At 45.2% G+C, this 25,386-nt stretch overlaps 1 protein-coding gene across 1 annotated transcript; it reads left to right on the top strand.

Moving 5' to 3' along the window:
- Positions 1–5,079: 5,079 nt before the first annotated feature.
- ME2 (malic enzyme 2) lies at positions 5,080–25,123 on the top strand. The gene is made up of 17 exons (XM_053448218.1): positions 5,080–5,177; positions 10,275–10,411; positions 11,220–11,353; positions 11,892–12,041; positions 12,146–12,221; positions 13,147–13,308; positions 13,931–14,034; positions 14,311–14,420; positions 14,679–14,776; positions 15,081–15,194; positions 15,941–16,055; positions 16,189–16,331; positions 17,027–17,129; positions 17,287–17,357; positions 18,605–18,703; positions 19,361–19,494; positions 24,909–25,123. The coding sequence occupies exons 2-17, from the start codon at positions 10,289–10,291 to the stop codon at positions 24,952–24,954; spliced, it is 1,782 nt and encodes a 593-aa protein (XP_053304193.1). The 5' UTR covers positions 5,080–5,177; positions 10,275–10,288; the 3' UTR covers positions 24,955–25,123.
- The last annotated feature ends 263 nt before the right edge of the window (positions 25,124–25,386 follow it).

The following is a 25,386-nucleotide window of genomic DNA, read 5'->3' as shown; positions in this document are numbered from 1 at the left end:
TTTTTGGTACAGAAAATGTTACATAAAGTTCGTAAAGACCATACCGGCACACAAAGCAGGAAAACAGTAATCGGATTTTTTTATTATTATTATTATTATTTAATATATTTAAACGGCAGACGTATTGTACAGAAAATGAATTGCTAATAATGTCAGAATAATACCTAACAGATAATAATATATAATGAATGTTTCTGGTTTGGGATTTCCTAAATTATTTTCTCCGTGACTTTATAAGAAAATGTGAGCAGGGTGCGTTTGAAATTCATCGATCGCTGTTTATAGAACTTTATGTAATAAAATGGAATATTTGTTTTGACGTCTAAATCATTTTAGGAACAAATATCTTATTTTAAGGGTTGCTTTTGTGTCATGTGACAATTAAGTGTTCCAGGCTAAAAGTATTGCTGAGCCGAAAATCGACATGATTAAAGAATAATTTCTGGGCATATCTACTAAGTATAGAGTAGTTAGAAGGGCACATTCAACACAAGTCAAATTTAGGGGGGTGCCGGCACGAGCAAGACCCTCGACTCTGTTCTGTCTATAGAAATGGCCTTCGTTTGCAGCGTCTGCAATATTCACATTCACAAAACCATGCCGGTCAGGGACGGAACGTACGTCGCACTCGAATGCACAGACCATAAGAAGAGATGAGTAAATATAATATATAAATATATAAATATTACATATAAATATTCTAACATATAAAGATATGTATAATATATATAAATATAATATAGAAATATAACATATAAATATTATAACATATAAAGATATGTATAATATATATAAATAAAATATATAAATATTACATATAAATATTATAACATATAAATACATGTATAATATATATATAAATATAATATAGAAATATTATAACATATAAAGATATCTATAATATATATAGAAATATAATATAGAAATATAGAAATTAACATAATAACTCAGATACAGTGTGCTCTCACCCCAAAACAAATAAAAAACGTAATAAACTCTGGCAGCTTTCCATCCTTAAATGAAAAGGAAACACGTCTTGTTCTGTAGATTAAAAAATATAGTCAATGCCGCCTCTGGCATACGTTTGTGAGCTGTACCCGTGTACCCGTGACATAAACGGGCGATCGGGCCACCTGGTCTCCGTCCGCTTAATGGAGCGATTACAGGGGGCGATCTTTAAACCCGTTTACTGCATCAGTCCGGGAAAGCAGGGACCCGGGGCTCCGTGTCTTAAAGGCACAGCGCACCTTTAATGCGGTAAAGTCACGCTAAGGTGCGTGAAACGTAAATACTAAATACATCACGACAAAAAGTACGTAAAACACAGCTGATGCTACTCTTTTCTTTTATATTAGATAATTATTTGGTGCCAAATAATCTTTTTTTCTTCCCCCTATGAATCACAAATTATGGCAACTAACGCTACACCTCCTACCTGTGACGGATGTGGAGAACAGACGGTTAATGACTCAATCGTGTGCTTCTCCAGCCCTAGAGGTTTTCCTGATGGTCTTTTACCAGGACGTAAGACGTCTTTTATCCATCACCTTCTTCAGCGTATGAGGCATAAAAATGGAGACGCCGGTAAATATAGAAGACTACAAAGGATTAGTAAAGCGATACTGTTATAATGGTAACTATTGGTGAGTTGTCTATTTTGGACTTTTTATTTAACCCTAACACTAAGAAGAAAAATAATGTATCAAAAATTAAGAAAAAAGGTTTGAGTTGGAAGCTTCAGCCCTGCAGCTGTCCTCTTCCTCTGTGGTCTGATGAGTCTGGCAACTGATTGGGTGCTGCTATCAGCCAATCAGCAGCTGAAATAAATGGGAGCAGGGGTGTGCTAAGGTGGGTGCCGCGGGGGCAGGGTACGGTGTGAGTGTGCGTCAGCACATGGTGTTGATGAGTGCACGGAGTGTACAGTGTCAGGGGGGAGCCTAGGGGTATGAGGCAGATGAGAGAGGGGGATAGGGTGTTAGAACAAGTTTGCATGCTGGTATGTGCACGCGTGTTAGATATGGGAGGTGCGCCTAACAAATATTGCCCCCAGGTGCCGCTAACTAGGCTCACCCCTGAGCTAGTGCTGGAGCCGACGGCGAAAGAGGATTTGCATATGGGGAGATGATGAAGAGCCCCTCAAGTGGGACGCCAAATAAATATATAGGAACCACGCAGCTGTCATATGCATTAAAGTGCGGATAATGACAGGGGGGGCCCTTTAGTGATCACTCACTGCACTGTGTAGTTTACTTGCCCCCTTGGTGAGTGGAGTAAAGGGCACAACATTCTCCTTTATACATTTTATTTTCAGGGTTTGAGCTAAAACCGGGACTTATTTCCTCAATCCACGCTGAATCCCATGTTATTGCTTTTCCGCGGGAGCAAATTTATTGCCGTCTTTTTGTGCCTTAAAGACATTTCTGTTCCTGGCTTTTAATAACGAGCTCATCAATAATGCATCCGGGTATTGGAACAAGCCGCCGACGCGCAGTCTGAGGATTACCGGAATTCTGCTTCCTGCGGGTAAAATTCTACCCACGTGGAGAAACGAAAATAAACCTTATCCCCTCCGCTGGGAGAACGGGCATTTTCGGGACCCCTTTAACCATTAAGTGCCCCCCTTTTTTCCTCCCTCATATGTAATATGGTGAACGAAAGCCTATTCACACCCAGCAAAGTAACAAACAATCTGACAGAGGGTAATAGCGAGAACAATTCTGAATGTAGATTTTCAAATTCCCTTTTTTATTCTTTTTTTTAGTTATTATTTACTGATATTTCCTTTAAACTTGCTGTCTGTAGTTATATAGAAACACCTCTTTATTCTTCTAAATACTTCCAGATTCTGCCTTTTAATGAAGACTACAAGAGTATAATTAATTATCAACTATATAGAAATAGATTTCAAATATAAGTAGAAGATTTAAAGGGAAATTGTCATCAAAATTATACAAACACCTACATACATATATATATATATAGATATAGATATATACAAACCGAAAACCAATAGCCATTTTTAGGTCCCCCCTGGATTCATAATGCACCTTACTTATAGATACACCACTCTGCCCCCCCATATGCCAATCTGACCCCTAGAAATGCCACTCCCCCCCAATTTACCAATGCACCCCCAGACTCCCTAGTGTCTAGCGGATCGAGTGGACGTCTGCCGGCGCTTCCACCGGGCCTTCTATGATGGAGCACCGGACCGGAAAGGTTACGTCACGCCGGTGCTCCATTATAGAAGCCCCGGCGGAAGTGCGGGCAGCCGGAGAGGAGGATCCAGGTTCCCTGCAGCGCTGCGGGGGATCTGGATCTTAACCCTGCAGCTTGCCCACAGCAGCGATAAATGAAAAATAAAAAAAGACTTAAAGTGAGTGGACAAAAGTGGGGCCTGTATTCGGGCAAAAACTGTATTTATATATATTTATATATACATATACATACATACATACGTTTCCAAGCGAGGTTTGAGGTCTGAATAGGTTTTGGCCCTCAGATTACAGATTTATCAAAATCTACATGTCCATACTTTTTATACGCTTGGGTTATTTCAGGAAAGGAATATAAAGATAAACTACTGAGACTGAATCCCAAGAGATCTAAGACTGTGAACTGATTCTGTGAACTGTCCATGGTGCTGACGTAGAACAATTGTGTAATTACGGTATATTATAGGTATTATTATTATTATTGTTCTATATAACGCCATTATATTTCGCAGAGCTGTCCAATGGAACTTCAGCCGCTGTGGTCATAATGTTTCGGCAGCCTAAGTAATGTGCCCCTGCGATAGCGATGACATATGAGGGGCAGATATACTGATATAATATCTCTCTTCTCCCGGTACCCACCGCTCCATGCGCCTTATGGTGTCTCAATAATCTACGGAGGAAGTGCCGGCACCGAAAGTTGTCTACGCGTATCACGCAGATATCCCCTACCGTGTGTAGACTTTTATACTAAATATCTCCAAATGATGACAAACAAAAGGCATCAGCTATAGATTGTTTTGATCAATTAATTTAGTTAATTCATTGTGTGATGTTTATATAAACCCTTTTTTTTTTTTTCTTTTGCACCGGTCAGCTTAACCTTCGTGTGACCGGCGCCTGCTACCACTACGCAAATAAAGCTTATGTTATTGTTTATGGATTTGCTTCTGCAGAGGTTTTATATAGACTCATGCATATAGCGCATATAGTTCATATAGTGCATATAGCGCATATAGTTCATATAGTGCATTGCCTGTAGTCTTATACTGACACCTGCTGGTGAAAAATATTTTAGCAACACTATATGGACAAAAGTATTGGGACACCTGACCATTACACCATCAGGGTCTTTGATGACATCACATTCACATTCAGATATTAATATATAATCGACCCCCCCCCCTTTGCAGCTATAACAGCTTCCACTCCTCTGGGAAGGTCGGCACTATTAGCCCAGGGGGTAAGCGCAGCCCAGTGGCCCGGTGTTATAATATACAGCCACATAGTGTTTCGAACATAGTAAGCGGGCGCCATTCAACACAGAGCTGATAAATGGATCACAGAAAGGATCCAGTGACGGTTTAAACACTACATTATACCATACTATACTATGACCTGGTGGTGATGTGTGGACTGTGGAATTGTAATTAACACCAAAGAAGGGGTCTTTGACCCAATTCAGAGCAGTCCAGGGAACCATCGCACCCCTTTCCCTGCCCGCCTCTGGGATGCATCTAGTTGAAGTTTATTCTATACAAGCTCTGGCTTCGCGCGTTCGCCAACAACAATTTCCCACTGAAACAATCACACGCCAATGGCCACTAAGAACAGTCCCTGCTAGTCATCAGCCCCCTCACTCCTCGCGGCTTCCGTACCCAGCAACGCGCTGTCAAGCTGTCAGGCTTCACTCACACCCGTGTGTAGCCTGGGATTGGACTCTGTCCGGCACCAATCAGCAGTGAGCGTTTTATTCCCGCCCCTTCTCCAGGCCCTGTTGCTCCATCCGTCTGAGTGTCAGTCCGGCTGCCGGTACAGACGGGAGCAGCCGCTTCGGGAGGTGGGGTCCGTGCATTGTGTTTGTTTATCTGCCCCGGTGCTCACGCCTTACCCCGTTACTCCCACGCACTGTACGCGTCTTCCTGTTACACCGAGGAGGCCGAAGTCTGATTACATCGGCGGGTGAGTGTTACCGGGGGAGGTGATGGCTGCCGCAAGCTATAGGGGGCCGGACTTGGACTGGTATAAAGTGTTAATGTGTTAATTGCTGTAGTGTAGTAAGCAGGGTACTCATACATAGTATGCGGGGGTGGCGGGAGGGGGAAAGCTGTGTAACCATGATGGAGACTAAGGATAGTTGCTGATGAGCAGATAGATAGATAGATACATACATACATACATACATACATACATACATACATACATACATACATGAATAGATATACACATACAGACTACACACCCATCTGTTTGCGTTTACCCCTTTTGGTGTAATAACAGCCCTCATAATGTGTTTGTTGTCTGCGGGCAGCTGCTGGGTGTCGGGGCATCCCTGTCCCTGTGCCCCCTTTACAGCCCTTTCCTAAAACTTACCCCAGGTGAGGGTATTTATTGCTTTCCTTTTTTTTTCTTGGAGTAAGCTCATTTTGGTTTACAGTGAATGGGTTAATGTGGGTTATGTTGTAACCGGAGGCAGCGGGCCAAGTATCTGCCTCTGTCCTTTTTGTAGATGAATTATCGCACTTCCAGGGGCAATCCAGGAATTGTAATCATTGGGCTTTATCTACCTTGGGATGCATAGAATCTGCCGGCAGATCGGCCCCATTCGGCCCCCATCTAGTCGCCTGTTCTTCCTCCTCTAAAGACTACAAACCTTAATCAGTCGTTGGTCTCGTCTTAGATTCAGGAGCCGTATGTCTATCCCATGCATGTTTAAATCCCCTCACTGTATTACCCTCTACCACTCCTGCTGGGAGGCTGTTCCACTTACTTACCTACCAACCTCTCAGTAAAGTAGAACTTCTCTATATTCCAATGGCTCAATGGTTAATAAGATATCAGGCACTAGCAGCCTGTTCTTTCATCTGGTACTGAGTGGGTTAATACAGTAACTTTACCAAAATCCTTTTTTTTTTTTAATACACTTTTTGTATAATGCTTTAACGCGTGTGTGACATCGATTTACTCCAACACAGGAAGCGCTGACATCACTTTTGTTAAATGACCTTTTTAGAGTCATTTCCGAGCACTTGCTGGCCCTTGAGATCCCGTTTGAGCTGTGATTAGCGGTTGGCGGCGTTGGCTCGGAGATACCGGCCGGATCCGGAGAGAAGCAGGGATCCGCCTCGGCGATTCTAGCTGCTGCCGATCCTGTGGAAGGCTTTCCGGCCTCGGGCCGCTGGAAACTTCTTGCACAACGAGACTCGTGATCTGTAGAGGAAAGGGGAAGCTCGGTGGGGCCCCCGGGGACGCCGCGATGTCTCCTCTCTGCGGGTGACCTATTAGTGGATCTGTGAATGATTACGCATCTGCTTCGTCCTCCCTCCCCCCCCCGTCCACCTGGGGGCCATCTGCTGTCATCTGATCGGATGAAGCGATCTCAAAGCTTGGTGGATGAGCTGCTACGTCATACCCCCTTATAAGAGTAACAATGGGGCAGCAGGTGCGGCCCCCTAAATCCGAGGGGGAAATGCTTCCCCCGCATACATATTTTTCTCCTTTCTCTTTATCTCTCCTCACTTCCCTCTCTCCTCATTCTCATGATCTCTCCCCATCTTCCTCATTATCCTTCCCGTTCTCTCGCTCTGTCTCGTGATCTCTCCCTGATATCTTTCTCTCCCCTCTCCGTTTTCTTATCGCTCTTCTTTCTTCTCTTCTCTTACCTTTCTTACGTCCCGTGATGGGAGCGCAGGCTCTGCTCCTACAGACCTCTGTTTCAGCGCATGGCTTCCGTGCTGAGCGCCGGGATATGACGACATATGTCATGTGACGTCCTGCCCGCCGGCACGCTTCGGGATGGAGCGGTGAAGCGGACGTGCTCTCTTTATTTTGGGGGCTGGTTAGAGGGAGATCTGCTCACTGTATCACAAATGTATGCGTTTGGAGGGACTTTGTTATTATGCAGATATATGATAAATTATACGGGCGTGCTGTGCATACGCAGGTGATGATCATTGCATCATCCCTTACTGCCCTCCGTTATTGCCCCTAGGGGGCTCCTGGGCTGGTGCCCCCTCCTGTCTGTGTAAAACGCCGTAGGTTCCTTGGTCGTCGTATTCGGATGGTGAAAGTTGCGCGGCGCTGCCTTGAAGTTTTTATTGCCACGGATTCTGAAACTCTGCTCTCGGATCACTTTTTATACGTAGTGATTCTGCATGCTCGACCGATCTGTCCGTCACTGGGGCCGGCGCTATGTAACGTGAAGTCAGCGAGATGAAACTGCAACTCCCCTGTAACCTCACTCTCTTTAGTGGAGGGGAAACAAATGAATGGCATCTATTCACTAAAGAGTAAGGTTGAAGGGCCGGCGGCGGTGAGCGTCTCCTGCAGGTGGACCCTGTGTAATGCATAAGAAATGTGGGAGTTGGCTTTAAGCTCCCCTTTCTGATTTCATTATACATTATGCGGGGCCGGCTCTGCCCTTCCGTTAGCTCTTTGGGTTTGGCCCTGTATAATGCAATAAGAAAATGATTATTTTCCAAAGTCTATCCTAATGTGTCCGGCTAAAGGGCTTATTAACGGCGGAGATGTGATTAACGGGAGCGGCCCGGGCTAATGATTAACTTTAAGGAGAAAGTTGCAGCTTTTTTGGCAGCTATCACAAGAATATTTATCCACGCGCCGTATAGGAGTATCAAGAATTACCAGTTTAAAAGTGTACTATTACCTTCAGAGCCGTTGGCATAGCTTTAGCTTCTGTTTTTTTTTTTTTCTTGTTGCCATACAGCGGAGTTTGAATCTTTGACAGCCGCGCTGACGTCCAATCAGATTCAATAACGTTTTATATACAGTATTTAATTGTAAACTGGTAGAAATGCAGCTATATTGGCCATGATCACAAATGTTAAGATATACAGCACATTATTCAGTGATTCAGATACCTTTTCTGGTTGGCTTAGGCAGCGGGCCACTGGAGCAGCTGCAGCAGGGAAGGGAGAAACCGTTTGATAACTAGACGTAGAGAGCAGAAAAAATGCCTGGTAGTCGGGAGTGAGGGAAAAAAGCTTGTATTTAATTCTGTGCACCCCTTGCTGTGGCTTGGTCTGCTCCTTACCTCCCCCTCTAGGTGGTCTCCTCCCCCTTCCCTCTGGCAGCTGCTCCTTCACAGGCACAGAGTCCCTGCCTGGGCAGAGACACAGTTTGCAGGCTGCAGTCACACAGTCATTTCATTTGTGATAGTTTAAGTTCCGGTTCAAGCACTCTGCTGTGGGTGGCAGGAGGTGAGCGTGGTGCCAAAAATGTGCCTTAGGGCCACGGTGGACACCATGCCCCGTTTCTTTGGGGCCTCACTCCCTTAAGGGATATGCGCCCCCCCCCCAGCCCAGCCAGAAGGCCTGCAGGAGGACCAAATCTTCTTGTTTCCTCAGCACAAAGTTAAGGAGCCCTGAAATCTTTGATGGTGGAACGGGGGGCACCAATAAGAGCTACCAAGCCGCCCGCCCCCCCCGAAAGCATTTTATGCTGCTCTGGCTCAGAATGAAGCGTTTCAAAGGCTCTTCCTGAATGTAACACTCTTCTGTTCATAACAATGGTGAACACCCAAACCTTCCCATATTTCACTGAAAATTGTGTCTTATTCACCATTTATACTGGGAACGCTTAATTGTCATGTGACCCAAAAGCAAACATTGCCATCTTAAAAGCATCTGTTTTTTATGTTCTTCAACCTTCATGGAAATGATTAAGATGAGCTGCTGAGGTTTATCTTTCGTCGCTTTAGTAAGTGGAACAGCACCTTAAATCTGGGGCTCTGGGAAGCGGGGTGTAAATGGGTGTTGTGGCGCCCTTCCCGGTGGAGTTTGCTCATCCGTCGGCGCCGCTCGGCTCTTTACTCGCTCTCTGTGTATTGTTTATAACTCGGTATAGATTGAAGGAGCAGCAGGCTCTGATTAACCCCTCGTGCTTTCGCACTCGGAGACTCATTCTATACACTGACTAAGGTGTCGGTTCTCCAGCATGGATTAAGTGCGCGGCTTCCAGGGACTGGGCAGCACCCCATGCTAGAGATACCCGTCTCTGGTGCCGGCCGGGAGCCTCTGGTTCGCAGGCAGTGTCGCTGCCGTCCTGCCGCCAATCACCTGACTTTATCGCTGGAAGCTGGCAGCGCGCAGTTCGGTGACCCCAGACTGTGACGGTGCCCCCTCTCCTCCGTGTTCCACTAAATACTGCTTTTAGATTGTAAGCTCCTTTGAGCAGGACCCGCCTTACCATTTGTTTCTGTAAATCCAGATGATGCTTGTTATGCTGGAGCTACATAAATCATTATTTTCGCTATTGTATTGTAATACATAGAAACAGTGACGGGAGATAAGAACCAGCAGGCCCATCCAGTCTGCCCAACCTCTGAGTACTTTCCTTTAGTACTTGCCCTTATCCTATATCTAGCTTGCCCTTATGCGTATCCCATGCTTGCTTAAATGCCTTTACTCTATTAACATCTACCACTTCTGCTGGAAGGCTATTCCATGCATCCACTACCCTTTTGGTAACAGTATTTCCTGATATTACGTTTAAGCCTTTGCCCCTCTAGCTTAAGACTACTATCCTCTTGCAGCACTAAAGGATCTTCTGATGGGGTATATATATGTTATGCACCCTGACTCACTTAAATACCCCATGGGGTAACCCATAACGGTGGCTGAGAAACAGACCCCACACCCTCTCACATCACACGCGTTTAGTCTGTAGTGCAAGTGGTCCGACGTCTGGGACATTTGCATATGTAAGGGGATCTGAATACTTGCGCACAGGTGTGTGGCCAGAAGACTTGGATTGTATCCTCATTTCAACATTCTAAATCCAATTCCGACTGTATGTGCGAGAGTCCTCTGACCCGTTCACTTACTGAGATTTTGGCATCAGATGTCTCTGCTTATTTCTTGGGGGGTGAATCAAACCAGACAGACTGCCCCCTTTAAAAACTGACCTCCAGACCTCCGATGCACTGTATCTGGACTAAGATATTCCAGCATCATGACTTGAAAACTATTTGGGTATTTTTTTAAGAATTCGGCACGTTTTTAAATGATTTGTTACAATTTACATATTTTTCCTCCCCAGGCAGATTTCTGAAGATGCTGTCCAGGCTGCGGGTGTTGGCGTGTCGTGGCGCGGTGTGCCGTGGTGCGGCGCTCTGCCGCTCCGTTCATACGAAAGAAAAGGGCAAAGCGCTTCTCCTCAACCCGAGAACCAACAAGGTGAGCGAACCGGACGCCCCATAACCATACAGAACGAGGTAAAATATAAACAAACTGCAACAAAATATATATCAAAAATCCAGAATACATTAGAAACGTAACAAAAACGTAACAAAAACATATCTCTGTTTAAAGCTTTCTTCCGGGGTGGCTGCAACATAATAATAATAATAATAATAATATAATAATATAATATAATATAATATTTAAAATATATATATATATAAAAAAAGGAACATTTTAAAAGATTTTTTTTTTGAACATTCAAGACTATAAATAAATATATAATTGTATGATTTTTTTTTATAAATTATGAATATTACAATTTTAGAGCTTTTTGATTAAAATAGAAATATTATAAGCTTTTAAAATTTTGAAATATATTATTTTTTTTAAACAAAAAACCAAGATTATAAATAAATATATAATTGTATGATGTATTTTTTTTTTTAAATATAAATTATAAACATTACAATTTTAGAGCTTCTTGCTCAAAATAGAAATATCACCTTTTGAAGTCAAGAAGGAATCTTCCCCCTAAAAATATGAAAAATAGCTTCTTTTGGCTAAAAATCAGGAATGAGGTGTGGGAGGGCTGAAGTTGATGTCTTCGGGCTTTCTTTTCACTGTAAGTTACTGTATTCCTCTGCGAGCCGACTCGGTATCTGGAGTGGGGACCGGACTGGCCATGGCGAGGAGGCCATGGCTCGTGAGCGCGGCCGGGGGCCGGATCTCCTCGGCTCTACGTTTTTGTTTTTGGGCCGTTTAGGGGAAATGAATCACTTTGCTGCCTTTTGTGTGTATTTAGGGAATGGCGTTTACCCTACAAGAGCGGCAAATACTCGGCCTTCAGGGCCTCTTACCCCCCAAGATAGAGACTCAGGACATCCAAGCTGCCCGGTTCCACAAGAACCTGAGGAAGATGGAAGACCCTCTAGAAAAGTACGTATCCGTCATACCTGTCCCCGGCGTGGGCCGCGCTCCATGATCCAGGCTAATAGTCGAAAAATACAGATAATAAAGATTTAAACATTAAACTCAACCGGCCGAGACGTCCCAGGAAGTCATGGCTCTCAGAATCGACATGGTGACCACCTGACGCTACGTTGGTAGTCTTATCTTGGACGGGGGGGGGTTATTGATTATTACGCTGGGCTTACTGGGTCTGTCTGCAAGAGTACTTCAGGTTCTGGGTGGTCAGGTCGTCATGGCAACCTGTAGAATCTTTGACTGGCTTTTGACCGGTACGGCCACTGGTCCATTGGTCTTGTTCAGAATGTCCAATGTTTTTGGCTGATTAGAGTGCGTTGTACGATATGCCGGACGTGTTCTCTGCCTGTGCATGCGCAGCCACTCAGCTCTATGCCCCATAAAAAGGGGTCACATGTACTGATCTGCCAATAAGCACAGGGGTCCCCCCGGAGGAGTACTTACCAGCAAAATGCTGATATCTGGTAATGAAACGGTTTATTTTTTTCAGATATATTTATATAATGGGGATTCAGGAGAGGAACGAGAAGCTTTTCTACAGAATATTACAGGATGACATCGAGAGGCTGATGCCGATCGTCTACACGCCAACCGTGGGGCTGGCGTGCTCGCAGTACGGGCACATATTCCGCAGGCCCAAGTGAGTCCGAGCGGGGTCGCTCTTGTCGGGCGGCGTGGCGTTTTATCGTCGGCCGGCGGTGGATATTTAATAATTTTATGTTATTTTCCGTTCTCTCTTTTCAGAGGGCTGTACATTTCTATATTAGATAAAGGACACATTCGATCCATATTGGACCACTGGCCGGAGACCGATGTAAAGGTACGACGTTCGCCCGTCAGGCTGTCTCGCTGTCTCTGCTCTCTCAAAACCTTCTTAGAGAAGCGTACTCACTCCGATCACTCTCAGCCATCGTCCTAATCAAGCCTTCTGAATGACCAGCAACCTCTACAGATAACCCGGACCCGACCCATTCATCCCCATCCCGGCCGTCCTTTCCCACTGCTTCACCTCCCCCCTAAACCACCGGCCAGATCTTCAATGATTCCGCTGTAACACCGCTACGGTATCTGCTGGCGCTATATCAATAAATGTCATGTGATATAACCCAGATCCTTCCAGCCCTCTTAGTTTTGTAGTTCTAGTTCCATCGTATACGTTTTAAGGAGCAGTGCCCGGAATTCATTAGACGCCCCCTATAGTTATGAAGCCACCATCGCCTGGATCAAGACCTTCGGGGCTCCTAGGCACGCGGCCCGTCCCCTGCAAAACACTGTAGTGCGCTTGGACGCACACAAACAAGAAACTAGTCTGTATCCCTCCTCACGGGAGAAGAGCCCCCCTGTGTGGCTGGTTACGGGGTGGCTTGGGGCCCCTAGGCACCTGCCTAATGGATAATCTGTGGTTATAGCATTGATTTTCATGAATGGTAAGGAAAGTATTTTTCCAGGAAACGCGTGAGAAAGAAGTGCTGCGTTCCACCAGGTCAACGACAACAAATGTTACCGCAACGGCTCTGAAGTATCCCTCGGCTTAACCCCTTACGGACAATCGGTTCTTCTTAATCCCATTAAAAACAATGCATTGTGAGTCAGTGCATGTACAGGCTTTGTCATTAAGGGGTTAAAGAAAGAGATATTATTAAAAATAATAATTATTAATGTCAATTAACTTGAGTGCTCCTCCAGGGCCGGATATCAAATATATGACTTTTTAATATTATTATTTATGTATTTTTTGCCCCCAGGCGGTAGTAGTCACCGATGGAGAGCGGATTCTGGGCCTCGGAGATCTCGGGGTTTACGGGATGGGGATACCGGTCGGGAAGCTCTGCCTGTACACGGCGTGCGCCGGGATCCGGCCTCAGAAATGCCTTCCCGTGGTTATTGACGTCGGGACTGATAATCCGGTAAGCCGATTGGCTGGTATGACAGGCGACGGCAAACAATTACCCGCCGTGACCACTCAAAGGTCTTCTGCGTTGGAGTCGCCGTAGATGAGTTAGAAACCGAATTTGCCAGCAGGTCGGCCCCATTCGGCCCCCGTCCAGTCACCCAGTTATTCCTGCTGTAAAGACTCAAACCTTAATCAGTCGTTGGTCTCGTCTTAGATTCAGGAGCCGTATGTCTATCCCATGCATGTTTACATCCCCTCACTGTATTACCCTCTACCGCTTCTGCTGGGAGGCTGTTCCACCTACCTACCACCCTCTCAGTAAAGTAGATGAAAGCATCCGTTTTAGGATAATGTTGGTAATATTCCTGTTGTGCCAAATGGCTGGATTTATATCAGACCTGATTAATATTGAAGTGTTGATCCCATCCGAGATAATAGCGCGGCATTCGGTGAGGTTATTGCTGGATGGTAGATGCGATGGTTTTGGGTCCGTAACGGTTGAGCGGGAATGGATAACCGGCAGATGGTTAACTGTTTATTGGCCTGGATCCGCCGGTGCGGAGAGGTTGTGATACGTTGTGATGTCACCGCGTGACACGAAGGGGCCGCTGATGGCGTCGGGTTCTTTCTCGCAGACCCTGCTTAAGGATCCGTTCTACATGGGGCTTTACCAGAAGAGAGACCGCACCGAGCTGTACGACGAGCTCATCGATGAGTTCATGGACGCCGTTACTGACCGGTAAGAAGTCACACGTGGTTATAGTTTGCGGGCCGACCCCCAATATACAGAAAATGTTGGGTTTTTTAAATCTTTTTGGCTTTTCCTGCTTTCAGTAAAATGCGTGTTTCTTCCACCGGCTAAGTCCGGTCTTAATATTAGTAGAGGGCGGAATGAATGTTCGGTTTCGTATGACGTCCACGTGTTGGTCTCGTGATTTCTCATCCCTTAATTACTGTTGTTTTTGTTAATAACTACTGTTGTTTTTGGTAAGAATGCCGTTTTTTAATATTTTAGGTACGGCCAGAATACTCTTATTCAGTTTGAGGATTTTGGAAACCACAATGCCTTCCGCTTCCTGAGGAAATACAGAGAGAAATACTGCACGTTCAATGACGATATCCAAGGTATTAAATGGGCTTTAACTTCTAAGGCATGTTGTTGTAGCAAATCGGCCCCATTCGGCCCGCGTCTAGTCGCCTGTTCTTCCTGATCTTAAGACTCAAACCTTAATGAGTCGTTGGTCTCGTCTGAGATTCAGGAGCTGTATGTCTATCCCATGCATGTTTAATACCCTCGCTGTATTACCCTCTACCACTTCTGCTGGGAGACTTTTCAGTTTATCTACCACCCTCCGTAGCTAAGTTTTACTCTGACCTTTGCAGGCACCGCCTCGGTAGCCCTGGCCGGGCTTTTGGCAACGCAGCAAGTCCTCGGCAAACCCATCACTGAGCAAAACTTCCTTTTCCTTGGAGCCGGAGAGGTGAGAGATATAAAATACCAATAAAAAAAAGATTTTCTTTAAAGCAGTCCTGCTGTGTGCCCCGTTATTTGGTGCTATTAATATAGTATGAAAGCTTTTCTGTGCTTTTCGAGGTTAAGCCCCCATGATGTACGGTGAGAACCGATAAATCTTCTGACCCGGACGTTGTTTCCGCGATTCTGGTTAATTATCGGCGGAGGTGGTATTTAACCCCTCATCCTCCCACCAGGCCGCTCTCTGTGCGCTTTGCGGACGTTGCGTTTTGGGGTATTTCATATCGATTCTCGTATTTTTTTTTCCTCAGGCTGCGCTTGGGATTGCCAACCTCATCGTCATGGCCATGATGGAAAGAGGACTGACCGCGGAGAATGCCCGGGAGAAAATCTGGATGTTCGACAAGTTCGGCTTATTGGTTCAGGTGATACATGGAGGCTCCGTTTATTATTATTATTATTATTATTATTATTTTATATAGTGCCATCATATGCTGTAGTGCTGTACAATGGGTCTTAAGGTGTCTGGCTGTGAATGTAAGCACAGCGCTCAAGCGCAATCTCTCAATCAGATGTAATTACCTTACGCGCCGCTCTTGGACCCTCCGCCACCCCCTCCACTATCGGTCTTCTCTGCAATAAAAGGGGCGCTGTGTCTTTAAGACTCGTATCGTCTGGAGGGGGGCGGCTGATCGCCTAAATGGGGCAATTTGCTCCCGTTTTTGAAGCCCCAGACTGGCAACCCGGCTGTCAGCCCCCCGTAATCCCCTGATTTGGTGATCTAGCATTTACCTGGAACATAAAGAAGTAACGCAGCGGTGCGTTTCCACCAGTGCGCCGTACTAAAAACACCACGCTGCCGCGGGCACCAAGTTACCGGGGCCGATTTGCCGTCCCGGTCCGGCCCTGGATGCTGCCCCCCCCCCCAGGCCGGTATACGTAGCTGCTCACGACTTGCCGAGCGTATGTTTTTGATGCAGATGGGCCGCTTTGCTCCGAGGCATCCTGCTGCGTTGTATGCGCATGACGCTAGTTGCTCGCCAGTAAAGCGCTGCCCCAAAAGGCTCTGGCGAGACCCCCTAAGTATTATTTCGGTCCTGCAAGAGGCAAAACTGCCTTTAAAAAAAAAAAAAAAATGTATATTATATCTTTTTTTTAAACTCCGTTTCAGGGCCGAGAGGAGAGTGCGGACGGCAATCAGGAGTCTTTTGCCCACCCGGCCCCGAAGCAGAGCGTGAAAACCTTCTTGGATGCGGTGAATGTTTTAAAGCCGGCTGCAATCATTGGTAAATCTCCGTCTTTAACCCTTTTGTTTATGCAGCAATTTTTACCCAGCGGTGGAAACAGACTCATTTAATAATGCATAGTTTTTGTTGGGCCGTGAGGATTACATATTTGGCTTTGTCTGCTTGACCGCAGGTGTAGCAGGCGCCGGGCGTCTCTTTACAGAGGACGTCATCAAAGCCATGGCTTCCATTAACGAGAGGCCGATCATCTTTGCCCTGAGTAATCCAACGTTAAAAGCCGAGTGCACGGCGGAGGAAGCGTACACTCTGACGGAGGTGAGGAACGGGAATCATTCATTATTATTTTATTAATATGGCACCGTCATATTCCGCAGCGCTGTACGGTTTGACTTGGGCCAAATTCTAGACACCTGAAACTGACATCCCTTTATCTCATTCACTACCTCTGTATACGTTGGATATAAATGTATACCGCAGTTCATTAACCCCTTCAGGACCGGCGTCCCTTGAAGGCCGCAGTTTGTTTGTTTTTTTTAAATATTTTAATTCCATGCTTGTGATTCACTTCAAAGCGATCACGTGCACGGAATTGAGGGGGAGTGGCTGCTACGGATCGCTGGGGACACCGTCATCATCGATGACGTACCTGGTACGCCCCGGTCTGTGGGTGACGCCCAACCAGGAAGTACCAGCTACGTCACGGTACGGAAGGGGTTAAAAGGCTATGATAGGATCCATCAAGCAAAACTCCCAGCGTACAAAACCTAAACGTACAAAACTCAGCCTTTAACCCCTTAACGTCCAATGACGGGCCAGGCACGTCACACAGGAATGACACCAATAAAATGAAAACACAGCCGCACGAGTAATATGCGGAATTTACTATAAAATAGGTTTTTTTTTCCTTGAATTTTTTGTATCTTTTATTTTATACAAGTGTTTTATTTTGTTCATGATGATGTAAGATGAATTGATTTATGACGCGTTCACCGTTTGATATCCTTGTACAGGGACGCTGTCTGTTTGCCAGCGGAAGTCCGTTTGATACGGTGACTCTGCCTGACGGACGATCTTATAAACCCGGGCAGGGGAACAATGCCTACATATTCCCAGGTATTTCCTTCCTGTCTCACGCGCATGCTCTGTCCCTTTTAAACCTCTCAGTTGGGACGGATCGAACCTCCTTTTCTTACAGATTTCATTTAGTTGATCTTGATGCCTGTGATTGCTTGTTTCCGTGACCCCCCGCTGCGTTTTGATTTCCACACAGGTGTTGCCCTGGCGGTAATTCTGAGCGGCGTGCGCCATATCAGTGACCGGGTCTTCCTTGAAGCTGCCAAGGTGGGTGTAGTTATAAAAAAAAAAAAAAAAACCTCTGCGGAGCCGTTCCTCCTATCTCAACCTACATTTATGTCATTACCTCCCCTGCTGGAAGTCGCTTGCTAGAGATTAGTTCATATAAATGGGGCGGCTAACACACAAAGTATACATTAATACATACAGACACATCAGGGGATGAGAACCCGGCCCCTGACCTACCATCCAGCCTTATGGTGCTTAATACAAAGTTCCTAGCAGGCTTTTGGGGGCTCTGCTTATGAGCTTGCAATCTAAAGGAGTAGTAGGGTTATTGCGACAAAAGGAGGGGTGAATAGAGGGAGGGGGAGGGCTTATGGCTGTAGGCGGCCGGGAGGGGAGGGGTTATGGCTGTAGGCGTGGCCAGGAGGGGGGTTATGGCTGTAGGCGGCCGGGAGGGGGAGGGGTTATGGCTGTGGGCGGCTGGGAGGGGGAGGGGTTATGGCTGTGGGCGGCCGGGAGGGGTTATGGCTGTGGGCGGCCGGGAGGGGGAGGGGTTATGGCTGTGGGCAGCCGGGAGGGGTTATGGCTGTGGGCAGCCGGGAAGGGTTATGGCTGTGGGCGTACGGGAGGGGGAAGGGTTATGGCTGTGGGCGTACGGGAGGGGGAAGGGTTATGGCTGTGGGCGTACGGGAGGGGGAAGGGTTATGGCTGTGGGCGTACGGGAGGGGGAAGGGTTATGGCTGTGGGCGGGAGGGGGAGGGGGTTATGGCTGTGGGTGGGAGGGGTTATGGCTGTAGGGGGAGGAGTTATGGCTGTTTGCGGCCGGGAGGGGAGGGGTTATGGCTGTGGGTGGCCGGGAGGGGTTATGGCTGTGGGTGGCCGGGAGGGGATCAAGAGAGAAGCATTTGAAGGATACGTATTTGGTTCATATACAGGAAAGCATGCGTAATAAGATGAGATATAATAGATTTTTTTAATATGGTGGCAACCAGGGGGGCTTGTGGGGGTTTCATGAAACTACAAGAGAAATGAATGAATTCTGCTCTAGAGATAACGGAGCGCCGGTTTCCAGTAACACCGGAGCTGGTGGCGCATGTCTGCCTTATACGCGGAATCTATTACGCGTGCCTCTGGTCAGACAGAGACTGCTTTAGTGTATACTCAGATCGCGGCTTTTGGATAATTGTCGGAGGAAGCCGAGAGAAGTTCAGTCCCGGTCGCCAAAAGGTTTAGGAAGCTCGGATAAAAGCCGGTTTTGTCCTTATTTCTGCATTTTTCTTTTCTGGTAGGCCCTGGCAGAACAGTTAACGGCCGAGGAGATGGCGCAGGGAAGGCTTTACCCGCCGCTGTCTAATATCCAGGAGGTCTCCATATGCATCGCGGTGAAAGTAGGTGGTTTCGGACCTCCCAACGTTGGTCTACAAGACTTCTGGCCAACGCTGTTGATGGGGAGGGCTGGATTTTGTCAACGAGCTGGGGGCCCAGACCCACAAATACTGTAACACGCGGACACACATTAAACCATCCTCACGCTACACGTTCACGCTTCCACACCACCACAGCCATACCTCGTCCTACACCACATTATTAGACCCTACCGTGCTCCTGCCGCCATCACCAGCCTTGTGTGAAGAATTTTGGAGTTGAAGATGCAAGCGTTTGCCTCCATGATAGGATGTCCACATCGGCCATGTTTTCCACGGCACGTATACGTAGTTTCGTGTTGACCAGCACACGTGAAGCGCTGCCCCGCGGTATGTGGGATGTCTAGGCTTGTGGAAGTTAACCAATTAGCCAGTTATACATTCTCCATACTGCAGGGCAGCACTATCTATCTGGTCTGGTCTGCAATATGTAAATGAGAATACATGGCTGGAGCGGTCACCCTACTCCATGACCAGCCTTATTCCATGTGGTCGGCTACCACTCTGCTGCCAAGGACCATAGGGCAACCAACCAGCTCTGTGAGAATCCTAAAAGAGATTACTTTCTGATTGGTGGTGTTGCGATTTCTCATCTCCTGCGCATGTTTTTATTTATTTTAGGTGATGGAATTTGTGTACAGAAACGGAATGGCTTTCCAGTACCCCGAACCCTTGGACAAGAACGCCTACGTTAGATCCAAAGTGTGGAGCACAGAATACGACTCTTTCTTACCCGATGTGTATGACTGGCCGGAGTATGCATCCAAACCTCACAGAATGTTCTGATCTCGCGCGCGTTGTCTTTTGCAGAACAAAGAATAATCGTAACCAAAAAAAAAAAAAGATTTAGTACTGTACTAACAATCTGAAAACGGAATGCTTACTTTGCTCCCCCCCCCCCCCCCCCGATTGCAACTGGTTTAAATGGAATTGATCAACGTCTGGTTGCCTGAGTCGCAACTAGGTCTATTCACTAAAGAGTGAATTTGTAGGACTTTTCAGCTTGAGTGGAGCTTCTCCAGCACTAGACCCTGTATAACACATAGGCAATGTGGGAGAGTTCTTCATTTTCCTTTTTTTTATTTAAAATATTGTGCTATTTTCTTTAAAAAATATATATAATACTTTTTCAGGCAGCTGCATATCGGCGATTTGCATGTGTTCTAGACCATTCTACTAGACAAGCCCCCCGACTCTTATTGCCCGTGGTGAGGGAGAGCCTCGTCGAGGTTGGCCATCGATTGAAGTCGGGAAGCTGAAATGTTCAAATCTCCGGAAACCCACTCTTTAGTGAATAGACGTTCCTTTCTGATTCTTCTCCCATTTATAGGGGAAAAACAGCCTTTTCTTCTAAGAAGTGAAATCCTTTAAAATATTTTTTTTTCCAAATTCTAGTCTTTGAAAATGCTTTAGATTCTGCATTAGCGATGCACTTTAAATGTATGCGTTTAACGTGCTGGGGAACAAAAATGCAGTTCTTAACCCCTTCATGACAAAGCCCGTACCTGTACGTGCTCACAATACATTGTTTTTAATGGGTTTAAGGACAACCCATTGTCCTTAAGGGGTTAAATATTAGAATCGTGTGCCTTGTGACGAATCTTACAAGAAATCCCAACGTACTTTGAGCAGCAGAATATCATGTTTTACATCAAATGGGTGCGTTACCCTGACGACAGTCATATATCTGTTGTACATCAGACGTACCTATGATGTCATCATTATGTTATTATGTATTTGTGTATCTAAGCGTTTTCACGAAGTATATTATTTTGCGGATCATATTTGTTACGGATCACTGTAAAGTGGTTCTAGGTATTATTTTAACCTGGATGGACTCTCCTAAGTTTACGTTGATTCCTTTTGGGCGTATTTTAATGAAGGAGAAAATAACATTTTTAATATACGCTGCAAATTTCCTAAATCGCTGCCTCGGTATAAAGGCTAAACTCCTGTATTCCAGAGCCCTCCAATTATGCATGGTCCATCTGTGTGCGTCTACCTCCCATCCTATGGTTTTTATGTAAGGGTTAATGGAAGCTGCTTTTATTTTGTTGTAGGAAATCATTCCAAATATATCTAGAACGTACCTATATCCCAAATACCATAAACATAGTACAACAGCGTGTGCGTGCGTAATATATATAATATATATATTCAAAAAATATTTTATTTATGCCTAGAAGGGGATTTTTATATATATATATATATATATATATATATATATATATATATATATATATATATATATATATATATATTCTCCCCTTCTAGGCATAAGTTAAATATTGTTTCTCCTCCTTTTTATATATATGTATACGGTATATATTACCAAAGTTGATCCATGCAATCCAGACAATAGGGGATAAAAGCTGCGGTGCAATCACTGCAAGATAATATACCAAAGGAGAACTCAGGGGAAATGAATAATTTATTAGGAAAGCAGGATTTTATTTTCCTTTCTCTGTTTGTTACCTACATATACGCACGCGCTACCACTCATAAGCTTGGGGTGAGACGTTAATGCTGTAAATGACTAATGTAGCCGGAAACGGCTGATTTTTTTTTTTAATGGAATACCATCACTCCTGGGTTCCAACGGCCCTTTATCGCTCCCATCACTCCTGTGTTCCAACGGCCCTTTATCACTCCCATCACTCCTGTGTTCCGGCGGCCCTTTATCACTCCCATCACTCCTGTGTTCCAATGGCCCTTTATCGCTCCCATCACTCCTGTGTCCCAATGGCCCTTTATCACTCCCATCACTCCTGTGTTCCAATGGCCCTTTATCACTCCCATCACTCCTGTGTTCCAATGGCCCTTTATCACTCCCATCACTCGTGTGTTCCAGTGGCCCTTTATCACTCCCATCACTCCTGTGTCCCAATGGCCCTTTATCACTCCCATCACTCCTGTGTTCCAATGGCCCTTTATCACTCCCATCACGCCTGTGTTCCAATTGCCATTGCAACACAGGACTGATTTAATTAACCCTTTAAGTAAAAGGGTCATAAAAGACTGCCCACCTTTGGCTTAATTAACCGTTTGCCCCATTTTTATGCTCAATAAATTTGACAGGGACTGTAAAAGTACTTTTAATATATCCATACATTGTATGTTCCAGAATCTGACCTGCATGTTGGTTTTAGTGATGGCAGCTGTCAGTGGCAGGTATTCTAGAAACAATAGGAGCTGCTGCTGTGCATGCGCACAGGTGTCTGAATAGAGCGCCACCTGCCGTGTGTAGGGAGATGTGGATAAGAGACACCGTATCCAAAAGGGACGACATAGAAATGGAAAGGCATCTCATTAAAGTGCAAATGATCTCTGTCCTTTTAAATCTGTCTATAACTAGATTATTAACTCAGGTAATCCAGGGCAGAACATTATAATTCTAGCTTTTCTGTTTTCTTGTACTGTAACTCCCAACATGCAGGCATAAGAGTGTGTGTGTGTGTGTGTGTGTGTGTCTGTACATGCGTGTGTGTGTGTGTGTACGTACGTAGGTACTGTTTACTATTCCCAGCACTAGTGACCAGACGTTTGACTTGATAATACGTCTTCTGTCCTGATGCTTCATCCTTTGTATGCTCTTCTGTACCGTATCTGTGTCTTCGTGTTGATCCTGTTTGGAAATTGTTTAGGAATATTCCAGACCTCTCAGGGAGAGCTTGTTTTTATAATCCGTCCGAATGAATCTTAAAAGCTGGTTAAACGGGTTAATTCGCAAACCCCGGGGTTTGCAGATCAAGTATCGTTTCTTCTTTTACTATGTGTTGCGAAGGACCAACCCCGCCGAGCTTGGCCCACGAGAAGCCGGGCTGGTCGGATCTTGGCCGAAAAAGTGTGATTTTCAGTAAAATGAGATTGAATCAACGTGTTCTGAAACGGTTTGCTTCGGATTCTCAAAGTTTTCCGTTCTCGGTGTCTGTTTATAAATCCCGATGAAATACTCCGTCTGTTTTAAAACACAAACACCCGCTTCTATATTTCTGTATTTAAATCCGTAGTTTGTATTTTGATGATTTTGTCCAATAAATCTCTCTCTGGGCTTAAATGAGAAATAGATATGCTTTTATTTATTAATTATTGTTTAATTATTATTTATTAATGCATATAGTAACTTCACGTTTCTGTTGAGTTGCTTTCGATGCTGTATGGTGGGACTCTTCGTGGGGTGTCAGGACATTCATCTGCCCCTGTATGGTAAATGGTTGAGGGCTCAATGATCCTTACTAGACGGGAGTTTGGGGAATAACTGGATCTATAATCCAAGAAATGGGCCGCTTAGTCTGCCCGCCGTTCTGATTTAAAGGTGCAAAGTACTTATTAAAGGAGTCTATGGAGGCTGCGGCGTCGGCGTGTAAATGACCTTGGGGAGAGCAGAGAGCGCCCTTGAAACCAGCCCATTTAGCAGCGGCACACCTGGGGCTCTCAGCTGCCCCCTGGTTTTGCGTTGGGGGGTCCGCTGCCCTGGGCCTGAATATGTCGCAGGACACTCGGGTCTTTAATAAACAGAACGACTGATTAAGGTTCGAGTCTTTACAGCAGGAGAAACGAGGTGACTAGACAGGGGCCGAATGGGGCCGATCTGTCTGCCAGCTATGTTTCTGTGCTAGAATAAGAGCCTGATCCCTGTACGAGATCTGCAATACAGAACGAGCCCCGAAATAAAATGAACACCCCTAAAACTTGGAAGGGGTACTGACTGTAATTCTGCTTTTACGGGGTTATGTAAAACAGCAGTTCTGGTGCAAGTTGTCACAATTAGCAGGAACATTCCATTGGTTGCTATGGTGAGTGCACCGCTTCTAAAACTTGGTGCCGCAGTGGCTTTCGTGCATCGCCCCCTAATCCCTTTCACCCTATAGCTTTATAACTATTTTAATATACCCTGTTGTGGGGGGGTCTGGTAGAGGTAAGGGCCAGCCCTGGGAGTGGGGGTCGGGAGAGATTGGCCACTCGTCCACCTTACCAGAACAGCCACCATGCTAGGGATGCGAGGAGGCAAAGTGGGAGCTGCAATGCAGACCTCTGTTGATTTTACTCATCCCCTGGGGCAGTTAGAGGCCAGAGGATCTCCCCGACCAGTGAAAACTGGGATTATTGGGCGTATGTTGAAGATGAGCCCCCGCCAAGCCGCTTGCTACAGGTTTTATGGAATATGTACGTGTGTTAGTTGGAAAATGTTCCATAAATAGTAAATTTATAACGAACGGATTATATTTTACGAGTAGCCACGATGTTTTGCTACATAAGAATCTGCGCAACTTGGAATCCTCTTTGAGATCGGAATACGCGGCGTGCGACTTAACCACGTATTCCATACCTATACACCTATAGAATCCGTGCGCTTCTCTCCTCGCGTTGCGGGTTTAGGATCGAGGTGAATAGATTCAAGGCACGTATTTAATGGTCCTGGTAGAAAATAATTTTCAGACTCGGTATTGGTAACTTGGTTAAGCGTAACCAGATGTCCCCCGACTGTGACGTCTGTCTTGGGAAAACCCATTAAATCTAAAGGTAAAGTATATCTCAGAGCGAACTTGCATTGTGGATTAAATATCATAAAATCTATCAATCGGTAATTAATATATGTAATTTAGGTACGTAGCTTGTCTTGGCATAGTTCTGATTGGGTTGATGTGAAACGAAAGTGACTGACGGTACAAACACACGTTCACACCACCATTCAAAAGTTGGGGGTCACTTGGAAATGTCCTTGTTTTTGAAAGAAAAGCACATTTTGTTCAATAAAATAACATGAAATGGATCAGAAATCTGGCTGATTTTTAATCTCTTCATAGGTGTACAGAGGCCCTTTATCACTCCCATCACTCCTGTGTTCCAATGGCACGCTGTGGTCGCTGATCCAAGTTTAAGTTTAAAAGGCTAATAGATCGTTGGAAACCCCTTTTGCAATAATGTTACATAGAGAAATTTCCTTGTTTGCCATGGAAACAGCTTAGTGACCCCAAACTTTCTGTATTTTGGCAAAAAAAAAAGTCTAGTTGGCCTCCATTAAGCATTCGTTTAAATATACAGAAATGTGCAGGCTTCAGGAACAACGATAGTTAAGGGGGAGCATTTTACACCATAATTACAGCAAAGCGAGGGTTAAATGTTACACGTCACTGTAACTAACGCGCCGATCTTGTACTTTGTGCAGGTTTTTCGGATCCTTTCCTAGCGGCCGGATTCCAGGCTCAATGTAACATTTACTGATGGGACAACGGGACGAAGTTTATCGACCCCGTCCGCCTCACCTGTAGTGAATATATAATCTATTTCTAATTCGACTGTTGCTTGTGCCAGAAAGTGCCTGTTTTAACCTAAAAGGAGCCATACTACAAAGCGGCCAATAAAACGTTTGGAATGGAGAAACATTTTGCGGATTTATTTATCAAAATGTGTGCAAAAAAAACGTCTATAATTAACGGCTCATTTACTAAATGTTTTACTGTCCCTTTAACATCACCTGAACATTTTACCTGCTCATATTTATTTATTTTATTTATTTTGAGTAAGTTTTTTTGTTTAATTTTTATTATGTTATATGTTTTTTGGCACTTAAGGTTCCATAAAAACCTAATATTGGAAAAAAGGGATCCTGCCGAAACATGTACATTTTGATACCTGTGCAACTT

This window comes from Spea bombifrons, chromosome 1 (genome assembly GCF_027358695.1).
Source record: "Spea bombifrons isolate aSpeBom1 chromosome 1, aSpeBom1.2.pri, whole genome shotgun sequence".
Classification (NCBI taxonomy): domain Eukaryota; kingdom Metazoa; phylum Chordata; class Amphibia; order Anura; family Pelobatidae; genus Spea; species Spea bombifrons.
The sequence above is the reverse complement of the archived record's forward strand: the minus strand, read 5'-3'. Positions and strand labels throughout refer to the sequence as shown.